General features: G+C 38.7%; 1 protein-coding gene across 1 annotated transcript in view; it reads right to left on the minus strand.

Moving 5' to 3' along the window:
* Positions 1 to 14,604: 14,604 nt before the first annotated feature.
* abcc9 (ATP-binding cassette, sub-family C (CFTR/MRP), member 9) overlaps positions 14,605 to 23,603 on the minus strand; it is a 196,065-nt gene continuing 187,066 nt past the window's right edge. Inside the window, exons 38-40 of the mRNA XM_060843242.1 lie at positions 21,779 to 21,912; positions 19,906 to 19,968; positions 14,605 to 15,084 (exon numbers count right to left, since the gene is read on the minus strand). Coding sequence (XP_060699225.1) covers positions 14,947 to 15,084; positions 19,906 to 19,968; positions 21,779 to 21,912 — 335 coding nt within the window. The 3' untranslated portion in view covers positions 14,605 to 14,946. The remainder of the gene's footprint in view (positions 15,085 to 19,905; positions 19,969 to 21,778; positions 21,913 to 23,603) is intronic.

Raw genomic sequence — 23,603 nt, forward strand, 5'->3', positions numbered from 1 at the left:
ATCCAAAGTAGGAGCAGAAGTAGACTGCTTGGCCTTTCAAACTGCTCCACCACCTTCCTATCTACATCAAATAACTCTTGATTCCCTTGTCTATTGAGAATCTGTCCACCTTGCTCTTAAAAATATTCAATGACCATGCTTCCACTGCCATCTGAGGCAGAGAGATCCATTGTTGCACAACTCTCCGAGAGAAAAAAAATCTCCTTGTCCCTGTCGTGGACGGGTGACCCCTAGCTTTGGATAAATCAACAAGTGGAAACATTTTTTCCACCTTTGCCTTGTCAAGTCAGTCCACACTCTTCTAAATTCCAGTGGAAACAAGACCAGGGTAAGTCTGTAAGTTAGCTCACTGAGCTGGAAGATTTGGTTTCAAATGTTTCATCACCATACTAGGTAACATCATCAGTGAGAGTCTCTGGTGAAGCGCTGGTGGTATGTCCCACCTCTCTTTTTATGGGCCTTGGTTTCTTAAGGTGGGAGATGTCATTTCTGTTTTTTTTAAGGGAAGGTAGATAGGATTTAAGTCGATGTGTTTATTGATAGAGTTCTGGTTAGAATGTCATGCCTCGAAGAATTCTCATGCGTGTCTTTGTTTCACCTGTCCTGGCATGTGTGTATTGTCCCAGCCAAAGTGATGTTCTTCTTTGCCTGTATGTACGGAAACTAGTGGTAGTGGGTTGTGTCTTTTGATGGCTAGTTGGTGTTTGTGTCTCCTGGTGGCAAGTTTCCTGGTTGTTTGACCGATGTAGTGTGTTTTACAGTTCTTGGATGGTATCTTGTAAGTGATGTTAGTTTTGTTAGTAGTATCTAATGGATCCTTGAGGTTCATTAGTTGCTGTTTTAGTGTGTTGGTAGGTTTGTGGGCTATGATGATGCCAAGGGGTCTGAGTCGTCTTGAAGTCAGTTGTGATATGTCTTTGATGTGAGGTAATGTGGCTATAATTTTTGGTCGCATTGTGTCTGCTTGTTGGGTTTGTTCTGGAGAAATTGGCAGATTGTGTTTATTGGGTATCTGAGTTTCTTGAAAATGTTGTGTAGATATTTTTCTTCTGCTTTTTGTAGTTCTTGGGTGCTGCAATGTGATGTAACTCCTTGAAATATCTACCTTACTGCAAGGTGAACAATTTCACATTTTCCCACATCATATTCCACTTGCTAGAATTTTGCCTACTCAGTCAATCCAGTATATTCATCCACAACATTCTTATGTCATCTTCACAATCTACTTGCTGACCTACCTTATTGTCATATGATACCATGCCTTTGCTCCACTCATCTAAGTCATTGATATAAATGTTGAGGCCCCAGCACAGATCCTTGCTGGATTGTTTGGTTGCATCCTGTAAATCAGACAAGTACCTCGTTATGCAGAATCTCAGTTTGCTGTCAGCCAGCTAATCTTCTTTCCATGCCAACATGTTAACCCAACACCATAAACTTTTATTTTCCATGATAATGTTGTTTGGGCACTTAATCAAATGGCTTCTGGATATCTAAGTAAAGTCTATTTACATATAGTTTATTAACAGCTTGTGTTACTCCTTCGACCTGTTAACTCTGTTTCTGTTTTCATGCATGCTGCCTCACCTGCAGAGTAATACCAGGGTTTCTACTTGTATTTCAGATTTGCAGTATAATGCTTTGTGTTCTTCTAAATCTCCAGCTCAAATAAGTTCAATAGGATAAATCTATGTCTGATAAACATAGGAAACCGTAAACTTGCAATCTAGTTTAAAATTTGACTTTATACCCAAGCTAGTTGACATTTCAAATGAAAATCTAAATTTCAAATTGAAATTAAAGACACCATATTAAGGAGTATGGGGATGGTACGGGAAAATGGTGTTATGGTAGAAAATCAGCTGTGATCTAGTTGTACAGCTATGTTGGGCCAAATGACCTAGTCTGGCTCTTATTTTCTATGTTCCCTGTGAAATGTAAAAGAGACCCAATTTGGATAGCCTGTTAAAAAAAAGGCTATGTAGCAGTAATGTTTAGCCAGCAGATGCCACTATCACATTCAGTTAGTCCTGTATTAAATCATATTTAACAGTTATGCTTATAAATAGGAATATTGTACTAAACATAATTTTCTTCATTTTGATTCCAAAAATATATCAATTATTGCATTATTGTATTATTGTTTGAATTATTGCACATTCCATTATCTTAAATATTTTTACAACCCAATATCCAGTGGGTTAAATAATGAAATAAACTTTAGGTAATAACTACTGTAAAGCAATTAATATTTATCTTAAAAAGTGGGAGTTACTAACTCCTGGCCTTTATTTATTCGATGCACGAGTTATGTTTTCTATCTTTAATCCATTAAGATGTGTTTCAGCTGCACTGTCTCAACTGAATGCTATTCTACTTTTCAATTGACATGTTTCCACGCTTTAACCTATTCATTTCTCTTTTTTTTGTTTCATCTATATCATTCATTGTCTTTCTCCATTTTGATTTGGAACTCACTCAAATAGATGGCATGTGTGGGTAAATGTCACAGAGAAATAAAGAGTTTACCTCCCCACACTGCAAGCACAATAGACATTCCACATATAATTCCACAGCATAATTTATTTACTTTGGCTTCATTTTTTTCTTGTCTAAATTCCGATTACTTTTATTGGTCCATCAAAGATGCTTACATGAAACAGAGCTTTACAGATTGTTTGAAATATTCTCACTCTGGAGCTCTTTTCCAGCTTTTGAAATGAAAAAAATTATCAAAAAAACAAATCATTAGTTTGTGATCACTTTGACACACTGTGAGAAGGATTTTGACTGGGGCTTCTATGGGATTCTAAGCTTTTGCCAGCATCAATGAGTGGGAGTGAATTACTTAAGATAAGAGCATGTGACCAAAAAGCTAGTGAAAGCACCACCAAATGTGAAGTCCATTGCATTGCTGATACAGAATTGAAGTACCAGCTGAGGAAGTCTCACTAACAGAATCAAGATCCCGACTTAGTTTATCTGGGAGCTGCTGTTCAACCTGTGGTCTCTCATTCTCCTCTCAAACTGGTCTCATCAATCATTGGAGACTGACTGTAGAAAATGATCTTGATATTCCAGCTGTCTTCAGTGTTGAAGGGACAAGCAATTTCAGGACATCCAGACCCCATGTCAGTACCTCAGGATAAGTTTACAACACCAGTCTGAAGCATGCTAAACTTTGTGCTCACAGGAAGACAATCCTATGTACACACACAATATGCTACCTTGAATTTTATGATAGGCAGAATCTTGTCATCAGCAGGGGACACTCAGTTGCAACTCTTAAAGGCAGTAGGCACTGAATGAAGGTGCATGCATTGTTGATTTGATTAAAATTCACTCTATGAATTGTTTTTGGGATGAACACTTGGTTAGTTGACTAATTTGTGGATGCTTCGATATGGAATGGAAGAAAAGATGCTCTGTTTAGGATTCCCAAGTTCCCTTCCCACACTCTCAGTGCACTCATCAGCACAGATGACCAGTGTACATTCTGCATATCTGTAAGGCAAGTATTATGCTAGACAGCCAAAGGATGGCTCAAACAGTTAATAGCTGCTGCTTAGCTCAGTTGGCTAGGCAGTGAGCTTGTGGTTCAGAATAACACCGACAGTGTGGGACTCTGTCCTGCTCTAGGAGATGGTCCTAGGACCTGTCTCCTCACCCTGCCTTATAGTATAATCACAGGTATGACAAACCTCAAATAACAAGAATGTCACCCAGAGAAGCAGAATTAGCCTTAGACTGGCTATTCGTTCATCATATTGAAGTGGTTGAGTGATGTTTCTTCACCACAAAGTATTTTCTCTCATAACTACCAGCTAAGCACTCACTAAACAGTTCTTTATAATCTCTGCATGCATGCCAATATAACAGCTGATAAAACCTTATTATAACCTGCTTTCGCAAATTGCCTTTAAAAATGTCAAACATCCCACAGTGCTTTGCAGAAGTGTATTCAAATAACCAAAGAATAATGCCAAGTCAAAGACAGAAACAGCAAGCCTGTGACCAATAATTTGGTGAAAGTAGTAGCTTTTAAACATTTAAAGAAGCAAATGACTGGAGATCTGAACTGGATAGATAGAATTACAAACTAACCATAGGCCATAATCACACAGTTTACTTGCCGGTTTCATGCTCCTTTATGAGCTGAGATGCAAGGTAGACATTTGAATTTTGAGTTGCACATTTTTTGGACTCTCAATACCTAAACTATAATCTTCAGCATGAAAGGCTGGATAGTATGAGAAATAGCAGCAAATCCAAATAACAAAACATGCAGCAGACACTGGGCATGACTAGCCCACCACCGCGGTTCTGTTGGTCACCGCAGTTCTGTTGGTCACCAGTTGCCAAGCAATCTATGTTCACACACTGGACTGCCAGTGGACAGCCCTATTGCTTACTCCTGCTGTAGAATCAATTACAACACAAACTTTAATTTATTGCTTCTAACATACAATTCTCTAAGACATTTTACTGAAGTGCCCAACAGAATTTGACACTCAATAGAATTTGACACAGATAGTTATTACTGCAGGTGACCAAAAACTTGCTGAAAGTGCCAGATATTAACCAATATCTTAAAGAAAGATAGACAATGGAATGTTGAGTTTCAACAATTTCAATCCAAAACTGAAAATTTTCACCTAGAAATTGAGCATTCACAGGAGGCCAGAGTTAAAGGATTACATTTACCTCAGAGAGTAATAAAAATGGAGTACTGAGGATGTTGGAAATCTGCTGAGAGAAAAACAGAGTTTTGATGAATGGTCACTGAACTTGAAGTATTATCTCTGTTGCTCTCTCCACAGACTCTGCCAGACCTGCTGAGTTTCTTCAGCAATTTCTTAGAAGGCTGTGGAGCTGGAGCAGAGAAAGAGAGAGTGAAAGTAAAAAGGAAGGATAACTCAGGAGATATTATTAGAGATGTTGGAAATCATGAGGGTATGAAAACTCGCATAAGGACCTTCACCTGAATGCTCGTAGCATTTGTAATGAAGTTGATGAGTTAACGACACAAATCATCACGAATGAATATGATTTAATAGCCATACGGAGACATGGTTACAGGATGGTCATGACTGGTAGTTAAATATCCAGGAGTATCTGACTTTTCAGAAGGACAGACAGGAAGGTAAGGGAGGTGGTGTAGCTCTGATATTCAAGGATAACATTAGGATGGTGCTGAGAGATGATATAGGTTCGATGGAGAATAAGGTTGAATCCATGTGGGAGGAAATTAGAAATTCTAAGAAGAAAAAGTCACGCATAGTTGTAGTGTATAGGTCACCAAATAATAACATCACATTGGGGCAGGCAATAAATAAAGAAATAATTAATGGATGTAAAAATGGTATGGCAATTATCATGGGTAATTTTAATCTACATATCAATTGGTTGAACCAGCTCGGTCAGGGTAGCCTTGAGGAGGAGTTCATTGAGTGTATCCGCGATAGTTTTCTTGAACAGTATGTAATGGAACCGACAAGGGAAGAAACTATCCTAGATCTGGTCCTGTGTAATGAGACAGGAGTAAATAATGATGTCATAGTTAGGGATTTTCTTGGAAGGAGCGATCACAGTATGGTTGAATTTAGAATACAGATGGAGAGTGTGAAGATAAAAGAAGATTAAAGAAGGGAGACTACAATAGGATGAGGGAGGACTTGGCTAAAGTAGACTGGAAACAAAGACTTTATGATGGGACGGTTGAAGAACAGTGGAGGACTTTCAAAGCAATTTTTCAAAGTGCTCAGTAAAAGTATGTTCCAGTGAAAAGGAAGAACCGTAAGAAAAGAGGTAATCTTCCAAATGAGGAAATAAGGGAGACTATATAACTGAAAGAGAAGGCATTCAAAGTGGCCAAAATCAGGGTGAAACTAGAAGATTGGGAAAGCCACAAAAATAGCTATAAACAAAAGCAAGAGATAACATGAGAAAAGACTAGCACAGAATGTAAAGACACAAAGCAAAAGTTTCTGTAAATATAGAAAATGAAGAAGAGTGGGTCAAGTAAACAATGGTTCTTTCGAGGGTGAGAAGGGGCATTTTGTATTGCGATATGAGGAAATGGCCAAAGCATTGAACAGGTATTTTGTGTCAGTCTTCACATTGGAGGACACGGATAACATGCCAGTGATTGAGAAAGAGATAAAGGCAGATTACAACCTAGAAACAATCATTATTACAGAAGAGGTAGTGTTGGGCAAACTAATGGAGATAAGGATAGATAGTCTCCTGGCCCTGATGGAATGCATCCCAGGGTGCTAAAACAGAAGGCGGGAGAAATAGCAAGTGCACTTGTGGTAATTTTCCAAAATTCGCTGGACTCTGGGGCAGTTCCAGCAGATTGGAAGACAGCAAATGTGACACCACTGTTTAAAAAAAGGAGGTAGGCAAAAGATGGGGAATTATAGACCTGTTAGCTTAACATCTGTCATGGGGAAGATGCTTGAGTCTATTATCAAGGAAGAAATAACAAGGCATCTCGATTGAAATTGTCCCATTAGGCAGACACAGTATGGGTTCATGAAGAGCAGGTCATGCTTAACTACTCTTTTGGAATTCTGTGATGACATTACAAGGAAGGCGTACTACGGGTAAGTGGAGCTTAGGCCATGAAAAGATCAGCCATGATCCTATTGAATGGCAGAGCAGGCTCAAAGGGCCACATGGCCACCTCCTGCTCCTAGATCTTGTGCTTTTATAAGCTGGGACCCTGGATGGATTTGTGGATGAGGGCAAGAATTTTAAAATAGAGGTGTTTCTGGACCATAATGCAATATTGAAGGGATCCCAGCCATTTCTATTCTGTTGACATTGCAAGACTGACATTGATATGGAGTGACACAAAACAAGCGACAGTTAAATAGCGCCAAATTTGCAATTGTGTCAGTTTCCCTCTTCATTTGTATTACCATTTAAAGGTAATCCAACCCAAGACAGATTTAACTCAAACTGTTGTAAAAACAAAATCATGGCCATGAATTAATATTCATAAGCTAAGTAGCCTCTCCAAACCGGTCTCAACAACACCCACTTCCCCCCACAATTAAGCCTTTCCTTCTTTCACCAGCTCCCGCTATTTCTGGAACCTTCCTTGACGATCTTGCCTATTTTTGACGACGTCAAACTGGTCAAAAAAGATAGTCACGCCAGAACGCACAGTGTAAACAGGGATTGGACGAGAGAGGTTTGTCTTTTAGCTTGCACGCAAAGGTCTGTTTTGTGTCACGGGGAGCGCGGAGAATAACTTGGAGACGACTTTGGGGTGGAAGATAGGCGGCTACAGGCCATGGACCGCAGCCAAGGGTTGTACAATTTCCCTGAAGTTCTGCGTCAGTCTGTTGCCTGTCAGCCTGCAGGCTCGCTACTTTCTGATTCCAGTAAAGGCGAGGAAATTGGCGCCTATAAGTGGTCACCAGCACAGTTCAGCGAGAATGTTGCCACGTTCCAGTGTTATTTCCTCAATGATTTAAGTTCCTTTACAAAAACAGTGCGTGGAGTGTGTGAAAGCAATGCAATCATTGGTCGTGATTTGTCCTTAATGGGGCCTAAATTGCTCCTCTCCCAAACTCTTGGGACCAGTCTGAGACTCGCACTCTCCCATTATGACTGGGGGACAGTGTTTTTACACGGGTTAAAACACTTCTCGCTTCAATTTTAAACGGCCCAAACAATCCAGAAAGGACAGAGAACTGCGCGGTTGGTAATGAATAATTTTTGGCACGTGGATGAATGATAAATGCTGGGCGGAACAACCCGGAGAACTCATTGTCCTTTTCCAGATGGTTTTACATTACCTGAGTAGACATTTGGCTTTGAGTAATGTCTCATCTAAAAGGTAACACTGAAAGCAGGACTGTACTGAGGGTTAAAGACTGAACAAAGAATACGAATGCAGATTTATTTACTCTGCCCTGATGCAGTTATCCCCTGCTTTTCAAAAGTTTGCTTTATGCCACTTTGCTTTTACGAAAGACCTACATGAGTACCTGTTTTCGCTAACCGAAAGAAATCCAAAGAGGATCTTCGCTTTTCAGAAAAAAGACAATATTTTTCTCAAATAAATTAATGCTTCTTTGCTTTACGCCATTTCAGCTTACAAAAGGAACATTCTATTTTCGGACAGCAGGGGATACCTGTACTCTCATGGGATAGGGGGTTCACTGGTTAACGTCTACAGGTGTCTTCCATTCATAGTTGCTCTAGCAGCAAAAGACTTAGTGGACAACTAAGAATCGACCATTTTGCTGTGGGTTTGGAGTTACATGAAGGTCAGACCAAGGAAGGATGACAGATTTCCATCCTTAAAGGATGGCATGAAACTAGATGGGGTTTTAGGACCAGTAAAAAGTGAGGTCTGCAGATGCTGGAGATCACAGTTGAAAATGTGTTGCTGGTTAAAGCACAGCAGGTCAGGCAGCATCCAAGGAATAGGAAATTCGACGTTTCGGGCATAAGCCCTTCATCAGGGTTTTAGGACCATCCAGTGGTCTCAAGATAGCATCGCCGATGACTAACCTCTCATTTTCAGAGGCATTGAAGCCATGCACTCGGAACATTAGCCTGGGAAATACTGAATGACTAGTCCTGTGAGATTATCTCAATACCACCACTTAAATTCCTGAGTCAGGGGTTCACCAGTTCAAGTTTTAACCACTAAATTAACATTTTAGAAAAATTTTTGTTTTCAAAATTTGTGTTTAAGAAATCTCTTTTGCAATCAGCAAACAGGTCTGCCATAACATTGGGGGAAAGATAAATCAGGAACCACCACTGCATTTGCCTTGAAATTTCCACAGAGTAACTCCACTGAAGTGTCAAGGAAACAATTGGGTGGGAGATGTTCTGAAAATGTTTACTACCCAATGAAATAGATTTCATGATAATTGCTGCATTCTTGTGAAGCAAGACTTTGTCCAAATTGGACAAATTTATACTTCTGCTTGCTTTTGTACTTATCGCCCATGGGGAGTGTTGTTCATGAGGTTCTGAACATGTCAACTAAATTACTGACTGGTTTTTAGGCTGCAGATGGTCTGATAATTTTGTCCATATATAGTGGTAAAAATGCAACGAAGCTTGTATAACCAACCACAACTCTGAAAGTCTTTGGGAGTTATATTACAGGAAGTCACCAGTTTTGTGTGGGCGTGAGAATTGCTTCTGAGTTCCAGCCTGTGGTTCTGCCAAGCATGTATCTCTGAGAGAAGCCATGAGCAAAATGTGCAGGGTTGGGGGGGGGGGGGGAAGGCCATGAGGGGTGGGTGGGGGGGGGGGTGGGGGTGAGGTGTGGGGGGGAAGGTGCAGACTTAGATAACAGTTGCCCTAGTCAATCACCTCACTCCCTTTGCAGGGAAATGAATGAAGTGTTGGAGGAGGGCCACAATACAAATGAGTCAGACTTCAAAGCTGCACTGTTGATGTTAGTCATAGAGTCATAGAGATGTTCAGCATGGAAACAGACCCTTCGGTCCAACCCGTCCATATATCCCAAACCAAGTCCTGACGAAGGGTTATGCCCGATGCTTCTCAGATGCTGCATGACCTGTTGTACTTTTTCCAGTGCCACACTTTATTGATTCTGGTGTTAATTGTATATCAGTAGATTTGTGATTCATGTATACAGTGAAGAGGTCCATGTTGAGGGACATAAATGCAGTCAATGAGCCTTTGGATTTGTGGAGAGTTCTGTAAATTGTGTGAACCCCCAAGTCTGATATTACTGCATTGGTTATGCACATAGTGACATATTTTTACTTCAGCAGAGTATTAATCACTTACTTAATGCCAGCATGAACTGCAGATTCACTAATATTAATAATACTCAGTTCTGGAACCTGGAAGGCATGTGCGAACATGCAAATTAGGAACAGGAGTAGGCCATTTCAGCCCCTCAAACCTGCTCTACCATTCCATGGCTGGTCAGGTTGTGACTTCAAATCAGCTTTCCTGTCTACCCTGATATACTTTGACTCGAGAATCCACCTACTTCTGTCTTAAAAATATTCAAGAACCTAACCTCCACTGCACTTTGGGGTAAAGAATTCTGAAACGCTTGCAACCCTGAAAACAAAAAAAAACCCGTAACCTCCTTCTTAAATGAGAAAATTCTTATTTTTAAAACAGTCCCGGTTGCTTGCAGAAGTGAAAATATCTTTTCAGCATCTACCCTGTCAGTGCCCATCAGATCCTTGTACGTTACAATAAGATCACTTATTATTCTTCTGAACTCCATTGGATTCATACCCAATCTGCCAAACCTTTCCTTATAATACCCTCCCCTGCCCATTCCAGGTATCAGTTGAGGAAACCACTGTCAAAGAACCTGAGGACAGTGGTAATCTTAACTGCAACAGGCAATAATTTATTATTTTTTAAAATTAGATTCCCTACAGCCCAACAAGTCCACATCGACCCTCCGAAGAGTAACCCACCCCCCTCTGACTAATGCACCTAACACTATGGACAATTTAGCATGGCCAATTCACCTGACCTGCACATCTTTGGACTGTGGGAGGAAACCAGAGCATCCGGAGGAAACCCACACAGACACAGGGAGAATGTGCAAACTCCACACAGTCAGTTGCCCAAGGCTGGAATCGAACCTGGGACCTGTGAGATAACAGTGCTAACCACTGTGCTCTGTAATCACTCTTGTTGTTACAGTTTGACTGTAGAATGTGACAACACTCTAACCATTCCTGTATAGAAGCAAGGTCCATTTCTACATTCTTAGACCGAGACCTGCAGCTACATTGTTGTGGCCCTTTGAACTTTGTTGAGAGGTTTCAGAGTTCTGCAAGCACTACCTAATGCATGTTAAAAGATTACTAATTACAGCTTTACTTCAGTTCAATTGAAGGACTCCCTGGAAATGGGACACTTTATGATTTGTGCCACCCATCATTTATGGACAGAATCAGAAACAGCGGTGGAGGGAGAAATCATGTCAGAATTTGTAACTGTCAATTTTCTCAGATTACCCAGGCTTTTTTTAATGGACCTCCCATTTGTTTCTGACCCAGTTAAATTCAGGCTCAATAATCCAAAATAGCATGAACTTGGTGGTGTTTAGCACTTCTGTTTCACAAGGTTTTAGTTCTCATATTACTTGTTTTAAAATAGAAAGAAATGGTAGCAAGTTGTTAGCACCTCCCCCTAGATTGGGTTTTAATAATTGAATGCAGATTTTAGTGAGATCCCCAGCTCGTCACTTCAGTAAAATAGTGCACTATACTAACAGACCAACTTAGGCATGCTGATTGAGGGGCTTTTTCTTGCAGTCCAACACAACCTTTCTGGATAAAAGCGAATTACTGCGGATGCTGGAATCTGAAACCAAAAGAGAAAATGTTGGAAAATCTCAGCAGGTCTGGCAGCATCTGTAAGGAGAGAAAAGAGCTTACGTTTTGAGTCTAACTGACCCTTTGTCAAAGATTTTCCAGCATTTTCTCTTTTGGTTACAACCGTTTTGAATGCCTGTTACGCTTATTATTCTCTACCTATGTGTGCAATAATTTGAAAAATTACAACTCTTTGTCTAAATGTACCATTTATGCAGCTATCAGTCATTTAAATTGAACAGACCATGCAGCAAAATTAAGCAAAGTTTGCATTTTATTGAATAGAAAACATACAAGTGGCCATGGCATACAATTTGGTGTTCTGTATTCAAAATGAATATAGAATCTTAGATACCTATTTACAATATTGCATAAGTGGTTAGTGTTGCTCATTGTTAAAGTGGTCAATGCTACTTCATTCTGGCATTGTGTATTGGTTGGTTAAGTCTAGTATACATCATGCAGTTTTATTCATAATGAATGAAGATATTATTGCCACTGTGACTGGCTCAACATATTCATCCTGTCATTCTATTTTAACCAAGGAAAAATTGATACAGATCTTTCCAAGAAAATTTCTGCTAAGCTGTACAATGTCTTCTTTTTTAACCATATATGGATTACCCTGGATTTCAAAAAAACTCCTTTTAGCATACAGAGATTGGATTTTACTTTAACTATTTATCAATTTTCAAAATGAAAATAACTCAGACATGAAATGCAAGTTTGTCATCATTTTAACATAACTGAAGTGTAAAGAGAAGACAAGTTAGTCAATTTTATGTAACAGTTTTATTACCAATTTAACTTCATATGATGGGTCTAAGGATTTCTGCATAGAATTTCTGTTTGACAGGATAATTAAAATCTTTTAAAAAAGAATTATGTGATCTTACAGGGAATAAAGATCCTGTGTCATTTCTTAATTGCTGATAAAAAAGCAACGCATCGTACTCATGGTTATATATTTTATATAAATCAGTTTTCTATACTTGTACTAATGGCATGGTGGCTCAGTGGTTAGTATTGCAAACTCACAGCATCAGGGACCTGGGTTTAATTCTAACCTCAAACAACTTTTTTTTGGTGTGGTGTTTGCACATTCTTCCTGTGTGTGCTTGGGTTTGCTCCAATTTCTTCCCACCATCCAAAGATGTTCAGGTTAGTTGGATTGGTCATGTTAAATTGTCCAGGAATGAGGAGACGCGGAGGATTAACCATGGTAAATGTAGGGTTACAGAGATAGTGTGGGTGCTGTTTAAAGGGTTGGTGTATACTGGATAGTCTGAATGGCCTGCCCCATCACTGTAGGGATTCTATGATTTACAATCTCTATGAATTACATTTTAATAAATCATAAAAAATGTATTTTCCATTTGTGTACTAGCACCAGAAGGTACAGAAAAAGATTGTCTGTAATACAAGTAAGAAAGCGTTTGCATCCATATAGCACCAGATCCAGCTGTCAACAAATCTAAATAGCACTTTTTAGACGTTGGAAAGCTTTTGGCATTGCACAAATGGCAAACAAATGAATAACCAAAAAATAGAGTCAAGATGCTGAGTTATTAAAATCCATTGGCATCATTGGTTGGAATATTGTTATGGAACACATTAAATTATTATTTAAATATGTTGCATGCAGCAAGTTTAAATGCACATGAGAAGTTACATATATTCCCATTAATGTTTGCTTTACAACTTCTTGTCTACATGTCTTATTTTAATACTAATGGGTATATGAATAGGAAGGGTTTGGAGGGATATGGACAGTGCTGGCAAATGGGACTAGATTAATTTAGGATATCTGGTCGGCATGGACGTGTTGGGCCAGAGAGTGTGTTTCCATATTGTATGTCTCTATGGTCTATTGTCCTGTGTGACTTACAACTTTAGTTTAGGATTCATACTTCAATACCAGTTACTATGTAACTTCAACAAAAAAATTGATTCTTTCGTACAGATTAGCTTATAAATATTAGAAAACACTTTTAGAAATACAGTCTGGGGATAAAGAAACTAGTTAATCTTCCAATGTTGTCTCTGCACCTGATCTTTCATAATTTTGGGATGTGGGCTCAGTAAAAGTTATTGAATTATTAGGGTATATATAGTATTACTGCACTGAAATGTGTGAGATTTGATTTGATTTATTATTTTCACATGTTCATAGGTACAGTGAAATGTTTTGTTTTGCGTGCAATACAGGCAGATCATACCATACAAAGGTCATAGGTTGATTGAACAGGGTGAGGAATACAAGGTTACAGCTGCAAAGAAGGTGCACACAAAGTAAGATCAACAAGTAAATTTGAAATTTGAGAGGTCCATTCAGAACTCTAAAAACAGTGAGGAAGAAGCAGTTCTTACACATGCCAGTACGTGTGTTAAAGCTTTTGTATCTTCTGCCTGATGGAAGAGATTGGAAGAGATTATAACCGGAATGGGAGGGATCTTTGATGATGTAGGTGGCCTTTCTGATGCAGTGAGAGGTGTATATGGAATCCATGGATGGAAGGTTTGCTTGTGTGATGGACTGGGTTGTGATTACAACTCTCTGTAGTTTCTATGTTCCTGGGCAAATCACTTGCCATAGAATACTGGAGATATCAAGGACCTAGAGGTGATGTGAAGCAAGAGACCTACTCAGTTGTGGCACGGTAAGGGGTGAAACAAAGAAGTATAATGTGCAGTGAGGCAGCATGATGTAAGTGGCGGGACATCATTGGACCTCAAAATGACATTGTTGATGAAAAATATATATTGTCATAGTGTTCTGATGTAAGGGTGCAGAACTGAAACTCTGATTAACTCTGTTTCTCTCACAACAGAAGCTGCCTAACTCACGGAGCATACCCAACATTTTTGTTTTCATTTCCGATGTGTTGTGTCCAGATATTGCATAGACTTTTATATTTCTTAAAACAAGGATAATGTGCGGCTACCAGCTGTTATTATTGTGGATGGTATTTATCCAATTTCAGCCAATTTCGATGATCCCAATCTGAAGATAATGTCCAACTTTTGATTTCTAAACCTATGTAAACAATTCTCCCTTCTAACATGCATCTGCAATTTACAGTCTTTTCAAAGTTTCAGTAACGTTATATTGTTAACTGATGAAATGAGTATTTGAAACAGTGTCATCCAAAATAAGTAATCAGGCACAAGTTAAAAGTCAAATTAACCTCAGCTGTCACTATGAAAGCCATCCTAGTACTGCTGAAATATTTCCTAATTGTTACTGCATTTCAATATGCAGTTCTAAAAGGTTTGCATAAATCCATTTGTTTATGATCGGTGATACTACCCTCAATTTTGCATTGTGGCTTGCAGAAGCTTGCACTTGTGTAAAGGTTAATGGATGTGTAGGCTCTAGAATTAAAAGGCTGTTTATAACAGGTGGTGTGACATTTTGCAGGAGATGAGCTATAACAAGACAATGGCAACTTTGCTTTTCTTAGAGACAGTGCATAAAAACATGTTCTGTTTTAAGGAAGACTTGTAAACTTTATATAAAAAATACAAAACTGTGGTTGCAGAGGGAGAGAAAAAACCATCAACTTGCAAAGTGAGATCTCCGGAAGATTTACATATCAGCTTTAACAAAAGATGCAAAGATGCCACCTTCATGGGCCAGGAGACTTTCAGGTTTATCATATTCAAGAATGTTTCCCCGTTTCATTACGATAACCAGGTCGGCAGTTAGTATGGTGTGTACACGATGCTGCAGGAAGATGAAGAAAAAAACAAACAGCAATTTAGGATTTAGCCCAGGTTCAGTGAACTGGTCAAAATGCAATCATCATAGTCCATAACTATGGCTAGTGATAAAGAGCCAGCATGCTCTTAATCACTATACACCTCAAAATAACATTTGCTCTTAAACTATTTAGTGATCTCCATGACATGGATTTCCACTTTCCAGACATTTCTTTGAATCTGGCCCCATGTAAATGGGATCGACAGGCATCCAGCAGCAGTGATGTCATAAAAATGATAAGCAGGCAATCATTTTTGAAGTCTTCTGACAATCGGTAAAACTAAGTGGGCAATACGCTGAATATTTCAATTTTAATTAAATTTTAAAGAGTGTGATAAATAAATATGACACTATCATGGAATACATTATAAAAGTCTTTGAGTTTTTGTATCATAAAGAAATTTGATATTCTGTATATATAAAATTAATGCATAAAACATTCAGTGAGGCTATTCATCAGTAATTACGAAGTTGATATTTTGTTTAAAACTCAATTACATCTCATTTAACAAGGTGCAACTTTTTCCAAGGGTTCTGACAGTGATACTAATCGTGTAAAAAGATCATGTTTTCACCAATTCAGTGATTTCAAAACATTGCGGTCTGCAGGTACTTCAGCAGTGCATCCTATGGCAAAATATAAAAATGAAATGTGAAACCTTTGGAGAGAAACGTTTGGATTTCCCCCATTTTACTGCGCAACTGCACACTTCAGAAATTGCTGTCAATTTCAGAGGTATAATATCGAGTGAGAGCCAATAGTTTCCCTATCACTGCTATCACAAAATCTGGATGATTACTTACATAGATATTGTGGATCACCACCCTTACTCAATTCTAAAAAAGGAGCATGTAGGAATAGGAGTGGGTCATTCTGTCTGTCAAACCTGTTTTGTCTTCCAAATAGATTATTGGTGATCTGTACCTGACTTACCTGGGGATTAAATGCACTGAAACACTTAAAACAAGATCATCCAACCAACAGTAGCTGTGAGTTAAAAGTGACAACAAAGTTCAAGTTTCTATGTCTTACATCAATCACAGATTTATAAATCTTATCATAAAGATGTTAAGCTTAAAAATTGCAGCATGCCCACATTAGCACTTATAAATAGAGAACACCGTGTCCTGAAATGTGTCAAATTCACAGAGAAAATTTACCTCTGTGAGGGACAACTTTCTCAATATGCTCTTCTGGCAAGGATTCTTACTCAGCAGGAACATATATATTGGAAATCCATGGCTCTATACCAACTGTGTAACCAATACTTAAGGGAAGTGGTTCACAATTTGAGGGTAAGTACTCCTGCGCAGAGAGACTGGGAGCCAGTGGCAGCATTAAGAAAATTGTCCCCCTTTATACACTTATTCTGTATTTAATGTTAGTTTCACACCTCGTTAGTGCAGGAATACTTTGGCCCATATACACAAAAGTCAGTAGAAAATTACAAAATGCTAAGTGATAAAGCTTAACTTACTTATTTATCTTCTTAGGCAGGGTTTATTTGTGAGGACATTGCATTTCACACACCTCTCCATTTTCAGAAGTTTAGTATTTATGGGAGTCACCTTGTGGTTTCTCAACATAAATGTTCAAGGGCCACATCTACCCCAAATAGTATTGACTGGCAGAACTGGCCCTGTGGATTTAATTTTTGTACGTTCCAGTTAGGAACCGAGGAACAGGAGGACGTCAATCAGCCCATCAAGCCTGCTCCCACTTGGTATCATTTACTTCTGCCATGTTTAATGTCTGCCAGTCAGAAGGGTGAGTGCCCAAATGTTACTTTAGCCAGTTTTGTCCAATTCTAGCAAGGCAGCATTTGTTAGGCATTTCTGAGGGATTAAGAGTCAAGCGTTGAAATCACATGGGTAGATCTGACTGGTCCTTTTCCCTTCCCTTAGTGAAGCAGTTGGGTTTGAATTACATTCCAGCAGCATTTGTGGTTTGCTTCTGTTTCTCAGCCCCAGCTCACTGAACTCAGTTGCAGTTTGCCAATCAACCCAATCATGACTCCTGTACCAAAACCACTGGGCCACCTTTCCGATTATGTGAGTGTAACACTGTCATTTTTACATTTCCCATGCAGCTAAACTGGTATGTAGCTACATTATCTGGTCAATACTTGATCAGTCAGGAACTGTGGACTGGTCTTGATTGGAATTGGCCAAGGAAGCATTTCTAAAATCCATTGTATGCACCAGATAGTAGAGTATGACTTAATTAGATGGCTTTAACTGACCAGTTGTAAGTTCACTCATTTGTGTATGAATTTCAAATGTATTTTATTCAAACACATTTGAAAATCTGGCACTGTCAGCATCATTAGTCAAATAGGTCTATCTTCTCCAACTGAAACAGGCTGATTTCCAGCAGTAAGTTCATTCAAGTTAATGGAATATTAGTGAGCGTCAGAGCTGGCTGTTGGAAACTGTGTCTAGTTTAAAAGAAATCACATTAAACCAGAGATGCTAGCAAGAGCTGGACTCTGTCAGGGCTACCTGACTCAGCAATAAAATTACTTTTGTAACTGTAAGGCCCACTTGAAATAGTGAATCTTCATTCTAACTGGAAGTCCAGAACTCAATTGCCACTTCCTTCAGATGAAGCTGCATAATATTATTTAAAACTGAACTCTATCAGAAGTTTGACAACCTTTGACTCTCCTTTGTAAGCTGACAACAAGACACTAGTTAGTTTGTCTACTTTCATTAATGCTCACTTTTGATTTTGAAACCTATTTTCTTAATACACTTAGCACCCAGAGGAAAAGGCTCCTCTGTCTGTTTCAAGGGATAAAACCCTTGTGAATGTGGGCTCTGCCGTGTCAGTGCATCAAATTAATGTGAAAGCAGTTTAATTAGTTAAATCGTGTTTGCTTACAGAAATCACATTTTGTAATCAGCAAATGCAGAAGGAACATAATAAATTGAAGACCTATCGATCAATGAAGTTGAAAGCAAATTTACTGAGGAGCCAAAGGAATTCTAATTACCACTGTTTTTGCCTGTGATGTGCTTCCAGTGCTACTATTTACCTTTCAACATGGCCTTCTAATAAAAATCAAAGCTGATTATTATACATAACAGTATTGCAACAGTCAAATACCAGGTGTGAACATAGTGACAGCAAATATCCGAAAAATATATTTGAGGACTCAAGTTTAGCAGTTAACAGCTCATTTTGTTATGATCAGGTTAGGATGTGAATAACAAATGAAAGTCAAAGCACATTTTTGTTTCTTAAATAAGATGTTAACCAATGTCTTGAATGAGAAAAGCTGTGCAACATCACCACGTCAACTTTGGCACTCGAGACACAGAAAGCTTGCGTGTTTTTGTGAAGGTTCCAGTGGAAAAACAAAAAAGCTCAAAATTGCTGGTGTGCACAACTAATGCCAGTATCCATCAAGCCTACCAACCCAAGAGCTGGATTCTGTGCCAATAGTGTACACTGGACTCTTCTACTTGTTGAATTTCACCAGAGAGGCAAAAGTGCTCTCCTCCTGGGAGAGCAACTTTGAGGAAGCATCACACTCCACTAAAATACCCTCGCAAAAGACTAACACTAGGTCTGTATCCAGAATGGAAGTCTCACGATGCTGCAAGGAGAAACAGCAGAGAAAAACAACAATTGAATGATAGTGATAGTGAAGGAGAGAATGAGAGAGAGGAATAATCATGTGAATAAAGCAACAAAAGCAAGATTATCAAAATATGTCAGAAACTTAAAGCAGCAATAAACAAAGTTAAACTACAGTTATGAAAAATCACAGGACACTATCTGTCTTAGGGGAGTATTCCTTCACAGCTACGGACTGACTAGTAGACTGAATTCATCCAAAATGCTACTTAGTATTGACTACCGCACAGAGTGTGTAGTTTTCCAATTCTGGGTTTTAAAAGTCTGCCTCTATTCCACTGATCTTATGATATTGACTGCCATGTTTATTCAAATAGTTTATTTAATTATATTATTCAACATTTTGCGTTTTTTTTCTCTCACTCGGCTAAATCTTTGTACCGTGATAGTGCAAAATGGCAAAATCTCTCTTGATTCTTGTTTCCTTTAATGTCAATAGGGCAGAGGAAAGATAGGCTGGTGACTTGTCACCCAACCCACCCCTACACACCAACAAAATACACCATGCTGACAATACAGTGCTTTCTCTGACTTATTCTATCTGATGAAGTTAAGGATAGTTTTCATTTGCCGTGATCCTGTTGCAGAACTTCCTGTGCTTGAAGTTCACATTGTTAATTAATCAGTTTTCAAAGGACATGAAATCATGATATACTCTCCCTGTGGACAAAGTTGAAGATGAAAGTTATATTTATTGCCCTGCTGAGTTGAGATGACATCTCTCTCTTGCTGAGTCTGATGTCATTGAGAATAGATGCTTCCCACGAAAAGTTCCCTTTTGATCTAATTTTTATTTATGGAATTTCAGTAAAAATTACAGTATTACAATATGAGGCAGATATTCACCAATTTATATCCCATTATTATAGATTTTTAAAATAAAAATGCTGCAATAACCCTGGATCATTGATGGAAGATCATGCCCTCATTTACCTAGAGATTGCCTTTAAATAAGACAATTAAAAAAACTATAGAGACAAACAAATGTAAAACAATGCTGAAGAAGAAAACTGTAAACTTCACACATTCAAAAATATTCAAAGATTGACAACGGTCAATCCTTCAAAAATGAGGAAAACACATATGAAGTTTGAACATAAATATAACAGTACAAAAATATAAAATTTATTGCTTGTACTTACTGCAATTGTCACCACAGTGCAATTAGCAAAGGCTGTCATTACTACTTTCTGCAAAATGCTCTCCTGGAAAACAAAAGTTACAAAGAATTAGTTTAGAAATGTGCCTGCAAAAATGGCTTCACTATCATATTGCGCAGATCTTGTTTTATGGAACACAAATTTTCTGGCTTCATGGGACCACTCAAGTAGGATCCTGTTGATGGTTAGACTTTTCAGTGATTGCAATTTCAGGGAGTGCTTTGGAATCCAGTGTCAGAAATAAAATCCATGTTGACCCAGTCTGTACACCTGTTTTCTCCTGTCCTCCTTTCCAGATTATGGACTTGGTCCATGGTTGTGGGTAAAGCAGTACAGTGAATTACCACTGTCTTTGTCAGGATAGGTGACCGGAAGACTCTGACACTCTTACCACCTACTATCAGGCAGATTGAAGGATTTATAGGCTGATAATCAACAAGTTTAGCTGTAGTACAAGTTTACTTTCCACAGCCAACAAATCCTGGCATGGGACTTGAATTGAGAATTTCTAAGAAGAGGTAAGCACTGCACCACAAAACCTCCAATCTAGGCAGTGGATCCTAGTAAACTATTTTAAGACCCTAAGACATAGGATCTAAGGATGCCTGAAAGATTACTATCAGTGCAACCTCTATCTCTATGGCTGCTTCCTTTAATATTTTAGGATACAACTATTAGGTCCAGGAAACATGTCAGCCTTTAGCCCCATTACTCTTCCTAGCATTTTTTTCTCTTGTGATAGTTTTTATTTCCACTTCATTCCCTGTCACTTTTGCCCTTTGATTATTTAGCATTCTTGGAATGCTATTTGTGTCTTAGACTGTGAAGATTGATGCAAAACATTTATTTACCTCTTTCCCAATCTCGTTCCTCACTGCAGCCTCTCTCTTCCTTTTCATATATTTAAAGAAGTGCTCACTATGCTTTTTAATGTTACCTGCTAGTTTACCCTCAGTCTATTTTCTCCCTCTTTTCTTTTGGTCAACTTTTGTTATTTTTTAAAACTTTTAATCCTCTGCTCTACCACTAATCTTTGCCACATTATATGATCATTCTTTCAGACCATTGAATTCTTAACTTCCTTGGTTGGTTTATCCTCTTCCTAGGACTTTTCTTCCTCATTGATATATCTCTCCTGTGTGGGTAATGAACTAATTTCTTAAATGCTTGCCATTGTTCATTACCCATTTTTTCTATTAAAATCTTCCCCATTGTATTCCTGCCAGCTCTGCCATCATTACTTTCTGAAAACCTTTATTTAAGTTCAGCACAGTCATTTCCAAGATAAATTTCTCAGTCTCAATCTGAATTCTAGCATATTATGGTCACTGTTCCACAGAGGATCTTTGACTTTGAGATCATTCATTAGACCTGTGTCATTATACATTACCAGATCCAAAATAACCTGATTCCTAGTTGGATCCACAATATAATCCATTCCATTAATTTATTTTTGTAGTGATTTTGAATTTCCACAATCTACATGAGTATTAATGGCACCCTTTTGACAAATTATATACCTCCAAGTGTGTAATTCCCAGCTTTGTGGACTTGTTTGCATTATGTAAACTCCTCAACCATAGCACAATTTCTTGGTATGGGACAGTTCTTATATTAGTTAAGAGATGTTGTCCCTCTTTGTTGAAAGGAATGCTCCATGTAATGGATGTACACCCTGGTGTTTAAAAGTCAGGATAAATCTAAAAAGAGCAGGATATTTTAAACCCCTCTTACATTTTTGTTTTCTTTGAAATATTTATGCATGTACAAGAAAGAAAATAATTTGTAGCCTTGTAACAATTGATAAAGTTATGTTTGGTATTGTGTGACGGTCTACTGGTCTGTTCTAACTTACTGTGGCCATGTCGATGGATGCTGTAGCCTCATCCATGATCAGAATGCTGCTCTTCCGGACAAATGCTCTGGCTAAACTGAAGAGCTGTCTCTGCCCAACACTGAAGTTCTCTCCACCTTCAGTTACCATGGCATCTGCAAAAGTAACAAAGGGGCTTGATTTACGTGTTAAAACTGTAGGTCAAGTTGCTTAGGCTGTGCAACACAGTGTTCCACGGTTGGCCTTTTACTGGCCATTAGTTTCCAAATGATGAACTGTGTCAGTAATTTGCTATGATTTGTGACGTGCCTTGTGGTAGGAAGGAACTTGCATTCATACAGCAGACTTTATGGCTTCAAGACATGTCCAGAATGAATTACTGTTGAAATGTGAGCACTGCCGTGTGGACAGATGCATCAGACAAGCAATGCACAATTGGATAAATGTTAGCGAGATCTCTGGGATAATGCCATTGCTATACCTACAGGATATTCTATATTCACCAAACAAAATGGGACTTAAATTAACAGGTACAGGTTGTTCTGCTGCAATGCGCATTTCATCAGTGCAAATTGGCTATAACGCGATTGATGAATTGTGGACGTTGTTTGGGTAAAGTAAACTTTCTACTGAACAGATATAGTGATCTTCTACAGCACAATTTTCAACAGCATTTTTCCACAGTGTGACCTTCTATAGTGCGAGGTTGCAGAAGGACACAACTGTCACATTATAGAAGAATGACCTGCAACTGAAAGAGAAAATCTCAGCCGTGCAGCACTCCCTTGGTACCGTGCTGAAGTTTTCACCTAGACTTTGCACTCAAGTTCAGGCCATCGTTTAGGTTCCTGTTTTTGTATACAAGAACAAGATGTTGATGTTAATGTTCAGAAGTGGAATATAATCCAGGCCAATTGCTCAACATCAGAATGAAGAAATACTCAGGTCAAGTTTAACACTGCATTATGTACAGTAAAACTCACAACATGACCCATACTCAGAAAAAAGCCCTCTACTTCAGAATGGTGGCATTTTTCCAATTTTCACCACACCACGGGAATTTTGAAACCCTATAATGTTGCAAAGAAGTGGGGCTTGAAAAAGAGCAGACATTATTGCCAATCACAATCCGGGTGATTACCCATCCATGAAGAAAATCTCCTGTAGGTCCTTGCAATCATATTTTCAGCAGAGCTGTGAAGAGGAATAATGGAAGCCAAACCTTCAACACAAGGTCTAACATGATGATGGAGCAATATGGAGATGACTGAAACCCAGTGCCAAAGGACATGGAGTCTCTCTGGGGGAGATGGTCACAGATACTGTTAGCCTTGTCACTGACACTTCCCAGCACTGGTCAGTCTGACCTGGCTGTAGCCATCAGTTAGGAAAATTAGGGGCAGTTTTGTGCTGTAGGCATATAATTATTGAAAACTCATTGTCCAGATTCTTTTTATTTTCCATTTGGAGTTTTATTAGCACAAAGCACACAACCCTAAAGGTCTAGATTTCCTTGCGTAAATCTCTTTGCCTCTCCATGTCTTGCTACCTTTAAGATGTTCACCACATTAACTGTCCTCAAACCGCCTCCTTTGGTTGGGTACCGATTACAGCGGGCAGTGCTCAATAAAGTACTGTTGAGATATTTTTATTGCACTAAAGATGCTACATAAATGCAAATTCTTGATGCTGTTGCTGTCTTACCCATGTATGAAATGGATTTCTATTACAATTCATGTTATTCATTTTAGACTTTGTAAAGTGCATGAGAGTAAATGAAAGAAAGAGACCAAGTTCCTCTCCAAGCTGAACGCCATTCAGTCTTGGAGCTGGAGCACTGTCCCTT

The sequence above is a fragment of the Hemiscyllium ocellatum genome, chromosome 23, assembly GCF_020745735.1.
Source record: "Hemiscyllium ocellatum isolate sHemOce1 chromosome 23, sHemOce1.pat.X.cur, whole genome shotgun sequence".
NCBI classification, from domain to species: Eukaryota; Metazoa; Chordata; class Chondrichthyes; order Orectolobiformes; family Hemiscylliidae; genus Hemiscyllium; species Hemiscyllium ocellatum.